This window comes from Rhyacophila brunnea, unplaced genomic scaffold (assembly GCF_057557595.1).
Source record: "Rhyacophila brunnea isolate RB1 unplaced genomic scaffold, BYU_Rbru_1.0 scaffold_2, whole genome shotgun sequence".
Taxonomy (NCBI): domain Eukaryota; kingdom Metazoa; phylum Arthropoda; class Insecta; order Trichoptera; family Rhyacophilidae; genus Rhyacophila; species Rhyacophila brunnea.
Genome location: NW_028232859.1, coordinates 2,351,652 through 2,366,524, shown reverse-complemented (window position 1 = coordinate 2,366,524; position 14,873 = coordinate 2,351,652). Strand labels below are relative to the sequence as shown.

The 14,873-nt window shown below is 32.5% G+C and overlaps 1 protein-coding gene across 2 annotated transcripts in view; it reads left to right on the top strand.

Annotated features, from left to right (window-relative positions):
- Prip (aquaporin prip) overlaps window positions 1-12,500 on the top strand; it is a 105,315-nt gene extending 92,815 nt beyond the window's left edge. Inside the window, exons 8-9 of one of the 2 annotated variants that reach the window (XM_085946493.1) lie at window positions 7,549-7,677; window positions 10,986-12,500. In XM_085946493.1, the coding sequence (XP_085802619.1) occupies window positions 7,549-7,677; window positions 10,986-11,030 (174 nt within the window). In that variant the 3' untranslated portion in view covers window positions 11,031-12,500. Of the gene's footprint in view, window positions 1-7,548; window positions 7,696-10,985 lie in introns of both variants that reach the window. The other variant, XM_085946494.1, reaches the window with a different exon arrangement.
- Window positions 12,501-14,873: the final 2,373 nt, after the last annotated feature.

Sequence of the window (14,873 nt, the reverse complement as noted above, 5' to 3'; positions counted from 1 at the left end):
ACATCATGACCCCATCTTTGTCGGGCCCTCCTACCTATCGCTAAGGAAACAGGCAGTGTGACGCTCCACGGTGGTCAATGGCGTTCACGGTAAAATTAAGCGTACCTTTTAGTGTATTTTTAATACGTATATCCACTTGAATTATAAAGTTATCACGTAACAATGCAATTAAAAATTACATCACACAACCACAGTTTTTAAAATAATATATAACCATTGACAAAGGAAAATAGCGTACTTTTTAAACTGTATTAGAGCAAATTTATGATGTGTGTTTATCTCACTTATTTGGTCGACTCACTACGCCAGGCCCCCCATGAGCACGGGCCCCAGGCTAGAGCCCTGTCAGCCCCCCCTTGTAGGGCCATGCTGTTACCCTCTGTATATTTACCCCCCACTAAAAAACCGGGACTATTAATTCCCTCCATTCGAAATATGTACCTACTACATAAGTACATTTTCTGTTGAAGATTTCAATATTTGAGTAATTAGTTTTTCTCCCTCACTCTATCTCCGAAACGTGCATATAATAATAATAATGTGGGTATAATTTAAAATTTAATATATTTTTATTTTGTCAAATTCATTTGAAAACATTTCAAATAAACTATTATATCCATTATTTGTTGTGTCAATGAAAATTGATTGAGATCTTATTTTTATACGAGTGGATGTCAGGGGGGTTTTTGTCCGAAGGTTAAATGTCCTAGAACCGTCACAACACTTGCGCCGCGACCCTGGTCGAGTACTGTGTCCAAAGAATATTGTTTTGGTTGTGTCCTAAAAAAGACGAATCAATGGGATCCCAATAGGCTTTTAACATCATATGAAATATTTAAATTTGCGATATTTAAAAACCTCGTGAAAACCACAGACAAAATATTGAAATTCAGGCAAGTCCAGGCCAAAACATTGACTATTTATCTAGATTCGCGCAGTGACGTCCCAAGACAAAATGCCGCCCCATTTTTCATACAATATATTTTTTATCATCCTTTCATGACTCCAATATCCAAGAAATATGTTCTACTGTAATGATATGTTTAGTTTGAGATCGCAAAGGTTTAGGCATTATTCAATCGATAATCGATGATGGCGTGACGCTTCGATGCCAACTAAAATCGTGGACCCGGAGTGGTAGGTGGGACGCTCTGTAAGAGGAGGGTGCATCTTTAATATCGACGACCAACGCAACTTCCGTGCGTAGTGGTTAATAACTCAGACTGTAATTATTCGCAAATTTGCACGTGTCGTTTCTGGTCAACAGGGACGTCGAAGGGCAACGGAAGTATACTAGACATCGCGAACCCGACAAAACCAGGGAGCTGATTTTTTAAAATAATAATAGCTATTTATATAATATATTCCAAATGATTTTCCTCGATTTGCCGCCCTTCAAGTAACTGCCGCCCCCAAGCGACAATCAATCTGCGTACCCCCACGGGACGTCACTGGATTCGCGTCTGTTTTATCCGGTGACATCATGCCAACAAAATGTATTTTTATAATTTCCTATGCAATACCGCGTTTGTCACAATACAAAGACACAAATAAGAATAAATTTTAATTTTGTTTTATTTACAATTATAATTGTGATATCATAACGTCGACTCGAGGTATAGAATGAAGTCGATGCCAAGGCTTTTCACAAATGACATAATCTGCGATGCCGCTGATAATTTTGCCAAGTTAAAAACGCATTTGATAAATTTAATGCTTCTTGCCTTTTACGATATAAAAACAGGCAGACAAAACAACAGAATAGACTTCACACAGTCATTAATTAATGGTTGATTTTTACAGATGCTGAAATCTATTTATGGCTAGATAGATAAATGGGCATCACAGATCTCACTAGGTTATCACAATAATGTGCAATTAGTGCAGAAATGAGACGATTCAGCGCCGCCGACTGGACGCCAGGACAGCTAGACTACTTGGAGACGGATATCTGGACGCCGCACATATATTCGATATTCGTGAAGAAATACACGTACACGCGTTAACTTGTTCAACCAGCAGCAGTAGTTGTCAAGAAATAATAATAAATAATGTATGGTTGTGTAGTCTCAGTAGCTATTATAATAGGAATAAGTATAACTGTTTATCAATAATGCGTAATTTCGAATATTGTACAATCTTTTGAAAGCTTAGTCGGCAATTGAAAATGTTGTTCAATATATTGTGTTGTAAGAATAATAACCAATTTGTAAATATTATTGCAGAATATTTCTGCAGTTCAGTGCCAGACTGAAATGTGAAAGCACATCGTCGACATGAGTCTTTGCAGTAAGCACAAACCTCGTTTTATGAGATATGTTATATTAGACTTACTCAATGACTTGCTGGTTGGATACAACTTAGGTTTAATGTTTGGCGCATTTCATTTATCTGTGCGGCACCCAGATGCCCGTCGTCCAGATGTCCTGGCGTTCATTTTGTGATACCGGACCGTCCTAGACCCAATTGGATGTATAGGAAGATTTACATTAATTTATATCAATTAATATTGTGCAATATTCTTTTTTTCAATCCTCCAAAAATCGCAAAATTAATGGTAAGATTCTAAATCTAAGGTCAAAAAAGGATAGACATTACACATGGTTCACATAAAAAAATAAAGAAAAAGCACCACTATTTATTTATTTTTTTAAATTCATTATTCTAGACCAGGGATGGCAAACCTGTGGCACGCAAGATGATTTTGCATGGAAAGCGAATGTTACTATTTTATATAATATACTTATTTAAAAAATATTTTTTTATAACAAAGTTTAATAAATAAAATATCTTACTTAAGTACATGTACTTATATAATATACTATTACAAAATAATGACAACATAGCCATGAGTATTTTCTTCGGTTTTTCATATGTTTAGGTACCTACCAATCGATGCGCAAACGGAAACGACGAAATTTATGTATAAATAATGACAAATCGCATTGAATAAAAAAATTGCAGGCAAATCATTACGTTAAAGTTAATCATACGATTGCATAGGTCGGTCCATAGGATCGGGGAATTTAACATAAAAATATACAATCAACAAACCTTATGAAATTAATTATCGGCAGTCATTCAAATATAATAACTGCTTGTTATTTTATCTCAAACATAATCTCTAAAAATGGAAAACCGCTCAGTGATGAAGAATATAATATGAAAGAAGAGTGGTTTAAACACTTTCACGATCACTTTGAGTAATTTGAAAACAAAGAAAGAAATATTCAATGAATAAAAAATATGCCTTCGGCTAGAAATACGGCGAAAGGTGGGATATCCATAACTCAATTGTAATTTTAATAGAATAATAACTATTTTTTTTTATAAAACATTATAAACGCCTTAAAAAATTGCTTGGCACGTCAGTTGAAAAATATTATTTGGGAAATTTTAGCACGCGTACGTAAAAAGGTTCGCCATCCCTGTTCTAGATTATTTTATTCCTAGTTGGAAACCATTATTCTTAATTAAACAGATTGTATTATAGTGACTACATATTATTTAATCAATAAGTATACCGACTTGATTAAAAAAAACCTTATTTAATATAACCTCATAAATATTCCCATTATAAAAAGGAAAAAGTTGGCCCGAATGTGTTCGAACTCGGGTGAGTGCTCTTCTCCGTTAAGTTACCCGTCTATAACTCTTGAAAATTAATCCTAACAACTACATTATCCTCAATATTAACATTCACAGATCTTGTATAATTGTGACAATAATAATTCAATATAACGATTGTTAGTGATATCAAATCACGTGGATTAAACACTATAAAACATAGTCGTATTTTATAGGAACTAGACTACTTAAATTTGACAAAGGATTCTGCGATTCCCGTGTACATAGGAACTTATCTCCACATTACATAATATATTAATGAAAAATGCAATTTCCTGGCATACTTCGCCATTATATACAATACCTACTCATTCTACTGTTTAGCTTATTAGCTTCTTTTCTATAATCTGTGCCAAGATAGGCATCGTACATATTAATACTTTTACAGTAAGTATTTCTGTACCCATTTATAGCTGTATAGGTAAGTAAGCTCATACAGATTACGGATGCCAAGTTAAATACATTGTTTAATCTTTAAATTAAATATTATTATCAGTGATAGCGATGTTTGCTCCGAAATGTAAATTTCAATTGTTGGCTGAGCAGAGAATACGAGATGCGGTGGTGCCTATTAGTGGTGACTTACTGAAGAAGCGTGTTGGAGTAATTATTACTGTTTGCATCATCTCTTTGATGTGTCGCAAAGCAGGAGCATTATTGTTATTGTTGGCTTAACTATTTCACTGATGAATAGGGTGACATAAGCTTTGCTAATTTAACTTAATTCAATCGTTTACTTTACATTAATTTGTATTACGACCAGTGACGTCCCGTGGAGGTAGGCAGATTGAGCGTCGCTTGAGGGGCGGCAGTTACTCTAAGGGCGGAAAATCGAGGAGAATCATTAGGTACATACATATAGAAATAGGTACCAAAAATTAGTAGTAACGGAATTTCTTTCCATTAAAAAATTCAGCTCCCTCGTTGGAAATAAAATGTATTAATTAACAAAGAGGTTTAACAGGACTGTAGTCTTTTTGTCGGGTTCGCGATGTCTAGTTTACTTCCGTTGTCCTTAGACGTCATGTTCTTGATGACCAGCAATGACACGTGCAGATTTGCGAATTATATTTGAATAATAGGTAGGTTGCCAGTCGCTCGCGAGTTTTCAAAGTTGTCAATTGTATTATTGAATGGTATCATTCTAATGAAAATATAATTAATACGTGAGATAAAATATTTTCAATCTTAACTGGTAGGTATAAATTTTTTTATCGGAGCTGTGGACAAAAATAAGATTCTTTTTCAGCATAAATTCCACGGCGACGCAATTTTTATTGTGTGTACCGACTAACCTTGAATATTTAAGAGGTTTTTCGTTATGTTGTACAAAATTAAAAGAACTCCCCGAATAAAATTAATTGGGAAACACTGATATACACAATGCCAAACTATTTTAAAGACCCGTGTGGCGTTTTCTATTCCTACTAATGTTGCTAAGGTCTACGACAGTCTACGTCCAAGTAACGTATCTCCATGTACAAAGTGCATTCAACACCAAATTCGTGACTTCCTGCTTTTAGTGGTAGCATTTAATAAATGGTTGTTGTATGCGGGAGCCTTAGAAGTATATTTGCATTCGAGTGACACTATTATATGAACGGCTAAAAATCGCACTTCCCCGTCCTATGTTCCAATAAACATCTGAGAATATAAAATTAATTAGTACCTACATGGTAGCTTTACGATTTTTTTTACATATATAAAAGGATTTTTATTTATCTACATTCAATCTAAAGTTTTTATGACATTAAATATAATTAATATCGCGGTTTATAGTAAAACCTGATTAAATACTTGACACAAAAGTGGATGAAGTCATAATATCGATTGGTATTTATTTTTTCTCAATCATTTGGTCACCAGAGTCACAATATGTTACCGATTCAACGCACCTTCAAGGTTTTCTTGTTTTTATTAGCCGCCTGTTTATTTAAAGAAGATAATAAGACATTGTAAATATGAGAACACGATTTCCACAATGATCAATGGTCACACACAAAATCGTAGAGATATAATAGTATATCTACCAGGTATTTGCATGAACAAATTATTGTTTGGGCTTAAAATCTTTACTAAGAATACCCAATAACTTACACAATCTACCAAATCTATAACTATTAATCAATTATTATAGTCAGTAAAAACATAATTGGACTTTTGCTTCTATATCTCAAAAACTACTAGTCCAATATTAATGAAACTGGGCAAAACTTGTAGATTAAGTAGGTACATTGTCGGTATCAACTTCTTCTTTCACCGTGTCACGCCCCAGCATTGGGGCATAGGGCAAGTACAAGTTTGCGCCACTTCCCTCGGTCTATCGCCAGCGCGTATGCCTCCCTTCTTGCTAGATCTGTTGCGCGTAGACCGCTTTTATAGCACCGCTGCAGAATGAAGGAGGGTCGGACACGGCGACGAAAGCCTTGAGGCTATTCTACGAGAGTACGAGGTGTCGCACTCTCTGACGGCATCCGGAACACGTGTCCCAGCCATCAAGGTGTCACCTTAGTAGACTTTAATCTCGATTCTCGATAATTATCTCAAAAGAAACTTCTAGAAGATAAAGCACTTGCAAGACTATAAGGTGAGGCACGGTCACGGATAGGGAAGCGCGTACCTACCTATAAATCAAAGAATAATAAAATTGGTAATCATAATTTTGTACATTTGTTTCAGTCATGAGCGTACGTTACTACCTATATAATCTGGCTAAATTCATATTTTTTTCTTTGCTGCTACACTTATATAAGTTAATTATTATATGTATAGTACCTACCTATATTTATTTATCATATTATACAGAGTATATCTAATATGCAAGTATTGTGGGTAGCTTCTTTATTCAGCTTATTTTGTAATTTTTGGATTGTCGTGATTTTACATTGTATTATTTACAAAATTACATATTCTCACATCTAAAAAGCGTGCTTAAAATTAATAATAATTATTATAGACTTACCATTCATTATCAGTTTTGAACAACGACATACAGCGGCGTTTTTACTAACCTAATGCGTCAATGACATTGAGCTACTTTACGAGCTGCTTGTTGGCGAATTTACAATCTGCCTGTAAAGTCGCCCAGTGTCATCGTCGAACAAGCTAACAAGCAGATTGTAAACAGACAAACCGAGAAAAATTGCAAGCCGGTCAACTTTACACGCTACACGCCGGCGTGTGGGCCTACTGCGTCTGCGCAGTAGAGCGTAGTCGCGACCTCCCGGTAAAAAACGAACTACGTTCTGTCATAATAGTCGCTAGCTTGTTGGCTTCTCAGCGAATCGAAAGTTTTGTGTGTCATCATCACAATCGCCCGCTTTTAAATTCACCAAGAAACAGCTCGTAAAGTAATTCAATGTAATTGACGCACAAGGGCCATTTGATTCGCTCTCCAATATGGGTTTACTAACGCGAATGCATTCACATCCTTTGCAGAAAGATATTTGTACCGCGCCGACGGGATGGGACTCAGCGACCCCCGGTCATCGAAAAATAGACGCCATAGCTTTCTTAATGTGTACATAAGTATCATCGTGAAATATAACGTATTTATTTTAATTAATTAATTATTATGATTATGATGAATTATGACAATAATAAAAATATTTTTAATTTTTGGATTTCTCTTACAAAGAGTCCATGTTTCGCATACATACGTGAGCGTCGGTAGCACACATGTTGAATAATATGCATTTTCCCGAAATGATTGTCTGCCTCCAAAACTGTGAGATACCATTTCGAATCACCGGCTGGGGCTAAAATTCATATAATTGTTCCATGCATGTTTGAGTTGATCCAGACCTAATAAATTCAGCCAATGGCTACGACCCATTCCTTGTAAAAAAAGTCCGTAAGAAAACCACCACTCTACATTTTGTATGTTATACCTATATCTAACTATTATTATTTTTCTTACAGGTATACTGGATTGGACCAATCCTTGGTGGAGTCGGAGCAGCTCTGGTCTACACCCAGGGTCTCGCCTGTCCGCCACCTGCAGTCAATGCTCACCAAAAGTACACAGCGGCACATGGGGATGAGAAAGAGGTTGGTCTACCATACTAGGTACAGATATAGTTAATATTCAATCGTGTGAGATGTTTGCTACTAACAACAAAAGCTAATAATGCTTCGCAACTGATTAACATAATACCATATCTCGGTTTCCTTTTACAGTTAGGTGATTTATAATTAGATATAAATATAGTTGTATTCCTGCAATACTTTTCCTTATTTTAGGAAGAAAATACCATACACGGAGATACAATATGCCAAACAATAGGCACAACAGATAATCATGGACATTTCAAGCAATATAGAATGATGGTTGATTAATTTTTTTAACTATCCATTGTGTTAATTAACTATTTTTTTATTCAACGAATAATTCACAAGATTTAAGAATGTAACATTCTAATTGTTGAACATAAACATATATTATAGCAAGTTCAAGAGTAAGTTACAAGAAAAAATCTTGGAGTGATCCGTGACGTCGGTTAGTAATTAAAGTAATACCTACTTTGATTTAAAATACAAAAGCCGATCGCCAATACTGCCCTTCTAAGTATTTTGGTTTTAGTGAAGTCAGAGAACCCAAGTTTTAAACTACTTTTTCTCTTATATTATGTGAAATTATTGAATTGTTTTGACATTATCTCTAAATATACACGTTTATTTAGAGATTATGCCAAAACAATCCAATAATTTTACAAAAGGTATTATTCCCACAATGCCATCTGTTGTCATACGAAATAGTATTAAAAAAAAAAATAATAATATAAGAATAAAAGCCTCTGATATTGTATTAAAAATATTTCTTTCTAAATGATTTTAATGCTTTGTAATATATAGCTGAGAAAAATAGAAATGGAGAATAGCAATGACAATATTTTTATGGTAGTCCTACTTATTGATTGTTTTTGAATGCAATGTGGTAACCTGTTTACAGTAAAAGATTTTCGATTGGATGTTTCGTTCAAGTCAATTTAACGTATTACCATTTATTTCAATATGAAACAATCATCGTTTTCTACAAACAGTTTACCCCATATTGCGCTCAAAGTATGAGCAATAACTAGCACTACGGTCGAAATTTATAGTTTTATGTCACGGCCTGACAATAGTGGGCCTTGGTATCTATCATACATTTGGTGATATTAAACATACAAACTGATAGAGGTGTAGGTAACGCATAAATTCATTAATTTTGATGATGCATGGAGCTTGATTGCCAACACATTCAATTAATAATATGTTGTGAGTTGTGGTGTTCGTTAAATTTAAAAAAATGTAATTTCTTTGCAAGCCGCCAATTTTTATTACGGAGGGAAAGGTACCCCCCACAATTGAAAATACTACTGCTGTAAGTTAATAATATAAATATTCTGTTTTTTTGCTTATTTTTAACGAGATAACAATCAAATATTTTTATCATTATGTATGTTTGCAAATTGATAAGTGTGAAACCCCAATCGCATCAATTCACCAATCCATTTTCGTCAAAATCATATTTTATAAATCACAAGGTATATAATATTATAGTAGAGATTTTTTAATTCATATCAAACCTTGCCAGTAAAAAAATTATATTTAATGTTTTGCAAGAAAATATATTAACTTTATAATATTATGCATTGTTTATTAAATACACCTGCGTGAATAATATTAGTTTATTAAAAATAATTTAAATTTTATCAGCTGTGTAATTTTCCTGAATTTTTTACAAGCAACCAATCGAGGTCAAAGTTTGGACAATTCAGGAAGAAGGTGTAAGTTTTATTAAATGCAAAAATGTATAGCTTTTCACGATTTTGCTGTTTTTATAATTTTATATTTCTACTACTAATAAACGAACATAATATAGCTGTCATAATATACTATACAATTTTTAAAGTCATGCTTGAATACATTGAGTAAAATTTCAAATTAAAATTTTTCAAAAAGATCCACTTCCCAAAAAAAGATTAAGGCGAATCTTCTACCTACCAGAGGCATCTAGCTGAAAAATACGAAGCTTATAATTTGAGACATTTTTTGATTATTTACAATTTACACTGAAAACATTAAAAACAAAATTATATTTTATTTCAAGTCAAAGATAAACTTACAATTTTAGGTCCCTCCCATCTTATTATTACATATTCTTTTATGGTCATATTTATTATTATAATTTAGTTTATTAAGTTTTCTATAATGTCAAAAATCTGAATATTTAAATTAAACATACTTAACCATAAAAATAATGTAATAATAACGTAACCTATGTACCAAATATGTGACAAATTCACATTTGTTTTACAATTGTAAGTTTATCTTTAAAAAATCGATGTTTTTTTAAAATAAATATAAAAAATATTAAAACGATGAATTAGCCAAAAATCTAAACGTCAAAAAATTCACAAAATATGACCATAAAATATAATGTAAAAATAAGATGTGACCCTGCAACGAATTCACATTTTATTACAATTGTAAGTTTATCTTTGAATATATTTTTAATGTTTACATATTTATTAATTAATACAGTTGAAATTGTAAATTATCAAAAAAAAATCTCAAATTGCAAGCTTCGTATTTTTCCGCTAGGTTCTCTGTTGGCATATATGATCCCCCTTAATTAATACAGTTGAAATTATTGTAAATTATCAAAAAAATTCTCAAATTGCAAATTTCGCCTGATGCTTCATGCTGATAGATGTCAGTACTGGATATTATAATAATAGTGAAGGCACAAACCCATTTTTGGGAGCTATTGCAGTGAACTACCAACTAGATGTCATTGTAATATACCTGATTTGTTATCAATACAATTATATTATTTCCACTTTCAATTGGTAATCGGTAAATAAAATCACTTTGTAAATATTTACTTTGACGATACCCATAGTCAAATACTTTTACAGTGGAATAAATTATAAACATAACTATAAAATACAATGGAATAATAAAAAGTGAATCTTCAACAAACGCTCATTTAAAAATATTTTTTTAAATCTTGTCTTTGAAATCAAAAAAAAATTACTTAGGTAGCGATCATCACTTTAATGTTTTAGGTACCTACATAATATATTCATAAATTTCCACATCACATAATGTACTTTATCAGAAAATTGTATTAAATAACCACCTAATATCAATAGGCTGACCAATGAACAGTCCTGATTCCTTCACAAACTGTCAGAAATTGTGTACACGTTAAACCTATGCAAAATCAGCTAAAAGCCTGTACTATATGGTAAAGCAATAGACGTATCTTATTGTCTTATTGTAATGCTACCCGAGTAATGACGTAAAGAAAATAAATTGAATTATTTTGTCAATTATTTATATAACTAAAGACATTTTGAATTTTTCAGATGAAGAGACTTGATGGAAATGGAGGAAGACACGACTTGCCTTAGATGACACCTGTGGTTCAAAAGCCTTAACTATTAAGATAATCCATTCAGCAAGCCATGGATTCAAACCAATTTTAATTTACATTAGAATCACAAATTTTAAATAAAGTTATGATTTATTATAAGGGAATAACATAATATAAGCTGTCCATTACCTTTCGATTTCTACTTACATATATTAGGTACTCTCTTTATATATATATATATTTAAAAACATTGCCTATCCGTTATCTATCCTACTTATTATACACAAACCTGTAAATATCTGTTGCGATGTGTGCAAAAACATTCATAATTAAAAAAAAAAATTATTAGCTTAGTCGAATAGTACTATATTTAAAATATATGCTCAATGTTTTCAAGGACACAACATGAAGCTTTTTTAATAATTTATATTTTATAATTCACTCCTAGACTAATTTTTTTCTTTTACAAAACATTTATTACGGTGTTTTAACGAATTTAGTATACTTTTGGATGAATATCTAGTGTACCTCTTACTGCCAAGAATTTTACCATGTTCGTGTTTTCATATAAGATAGAACGGTGTCAAAGCGAGCAAATTTTGTGTCAAAAGAATACTTTTAAAAACTAATATAATTATTACTTTAACAATGCCTATTGAGTTTTTTTCTTTAAATTCTATGTTATTTTTAAGTTAATCAGAAAATGCCTTACGAATTTAAATACTCTTTAAGTTTCTCCAATTCACTTTATCAAGATATTATCATCTCCACGAGATGATATACTTTTATAGAGCAATATTTACTTAGAGTGAGCCATATTTTTTTTTAATAACATGAAATAATTCATTATTGTGTATATTTAATATTATAATAATGTATGACGATGGTTGAAAACCATATAATACCAAAGTAAGAATTTTTAGCTTGTTTCAGTTATCGCTTTGTATGAGCTATTTTTGTAGAGATTTATGTTGATAAGCTGTATCTACTATCGTATAAATGTTTTTTGAATGCTTTTTTTTCATTCTGTATGAACAAATTATCATTTTAAGGTGTGTCAGTGCCTTTGTGTTGTGCGTATATGATTAAAAATTTTAATACATTTTTATCAATAATTTACATTGATGTAAAATTTTGTTAAGAAATCGCCCAGAAGATGGTATTATACTTTTTTCAAATTAGTTTTTCCAACTCCATTTTTAAATATTTTATTTGAGATTTTAAATTAATTTGAATAAAGTATTTTTTCGATTTGTTTTCTTTCAATATTGCCATAACATTGTTGTTTTCCTTTTACGGTCAATTAATTTATTAAATATTGAATAATGGACCCAAGCTGAATAAATAGAAAACAAAATATTTTGTATTTTTATAAAACACATAGTTATGAAAACCGCACTTTTAAACAACCATTAATAATAATAACAGAAGACATCAATTATTTATTATATGCCATTATTCATAAGTTGTTTACGCTTTGTGTCATAAAAAAAAACATAAAAAGAAAGTGTATTTTATTAATTCTCCTATTCCTCATAAAATTCTAAAATATTTTAAATGTCATTTTCAACTTTATTCTCTGTCTCATGTATTAATTTCTAATATGTATAAGGGGAGGAAAGTTATAGGCGACCCTGTTCTGGATCCAAATATATTATATACATTACAAAATCGAACACCATACATCATGGCCCCCACAAGGAGGGGGCTGATAGGGCTCTAGCCTGGGTGCCCGGTGTGGCGACTTGCTAAATGAGATGAACAGAGAACAAAAAGAGACTTAATAAAATGTAATTTGGCATCCAACTAAAATTAATTATTTTATTAGTTACAACACAATTATTCATTTTATCATCCTGACTTATTTTGGCTCTTATGCTATGTCTATAGGCACACTTGTCTTTTTTTGCCGAAATACAATACAATCATTATTAAGCAGGTAGTGTTATATCCCGGGACCTGGTGGCTAGCTCGGGATGTTGGTGGGACCCGGGATTCACAAAAATTTAAAAACTAAATTGGTATTTTTCTCGAATTTTATTTGTGTCACTCCGAATCGTGAGGGTCGGATGTCACTCCTTTGGCTCGGGACCATAGACTGACCAGCAGTGTTGCCATCCTCCCCTCACATACACCTTATTATTAATTAAATACAATAATTCTTACGTGCTAAGTACAAGTTGAATATTTTGACAGTTAATCAAGGAATAATGGACGTACGTACGCCCATTGTTGACTAAGAGGTCAGGTGACATGGCTATACCTTATAATTAATTTTATCTATCGGGAGAGGCCCAATGATCATGGGTATGACAGTAGGTACCACAACTGCGTTGATTTAAAGCTCAGATTGCGAAAACAATAAAAAACGCAATAAGCGACAAAAAGCGATTACTTAGCGATGGTGTTTATGAGTTTATGACTATGATGAAAGGTGTCACTTGTCCACTCTTTAATGATGATTGATGAGTATGATGAGTGATGACATTTTTCGACTTGCAGGTATTTGTTTTGATAATTAACCGCATTTGAGATAATGCATGCCGACAAAGAAAATTAACTGAACAAAAGGTGCATTATATAAATAATTTCTAACTTATAGTGAGTGATATCCCTGTTAGTCCAGGCTTCCATAGACTTTTCGTATACATAATATGCGGAACGCATTCTGATAATTGGATTAGGTTCTAGGGGTCACAAAGATATTGATACCGGCTAAACCATGGCATCCTCAGAGGATCCAAGGCCATGAGGCCATCGCATCATCCTACACCCCCCCCCGCCTTTTCGGAGGTGACAATATATAATGTCGATGTTGCCAGGCGATATTAGTGGCCAATTTTTTTTTATTTAGGTTTTATTGTTTTTTGGTTCTTGTTAAAAAGGCTAACGCATTATAGCCGCTGCAATCATACACGATAGATACTCATTCAAAACAATCTGTCATCCATCAGCGCCATCTCTATTGAAAACTAAGCGAACTTGCACATGCGCAGTACAAAACGATCTGTCATCCATCAGCGCCATCTCTACTGAAAACTAAGCGAACTTGCACATGCGCAGTACAAAACGATCTATCATCCATCTAGGAAAAACTTAAAAATAAAATATAGACCCGTCAGTGCAGTGCTGCCAACCGTATAGTACATAATAATATTAAATATTATTTTAATTGCATACCTACACTATTTTAGAGTACCGTATTAATTTTATTAATACTGCAAATTTTCAATAAAAAAAAATCAAAGCAGTTCAAAGCAATATGAATAATTATTAACCTACCCAAGAGATTGATTTTTTTAAAATTCTATTTACGCAGCATTTAGCTCTTCAATAACTGGCCAATGGAGAATCTTTTTACAATAAAAATACTGGCCTGTATAATATATAACTACAGATGCTACCTTCAGCTGACCTATGATTATGACCAGGGCTTTTTTTTAACAAACAAAGGTGCCGGAACTCACTTCTTGCCAAACTTCTTACCTACTAAAGAAAATTATATTCAAATATCATTAAAATTTAAAGCAACTTTTCCTATGCCACAAGTGCATAAAAAATTAAAAAAACAAACAAAATAAATACAAATAAATAACTGAAGTTGTAAAAAATTAAATAGTATAAACATCATAGAGTAAGTACTTGAATAAAAGAATATAGTGATTTCCATGGCCCCACATTCTGAAGCGGGCCCTGAGTACAGGATTTTTGGCGAGCCCCCTACCTATCACTAAGCTTAAAGGCAGTGTGGTGCTCTATAGTATCGTTTTTCAAATGGTTTTCGAGATAAAATTAAGGGTAGGTATTCAGTGTGTCAACAAACAACCAAAAAATGCAATTACACAACCACAATATATTTTGAAATGTTAATACATATGCC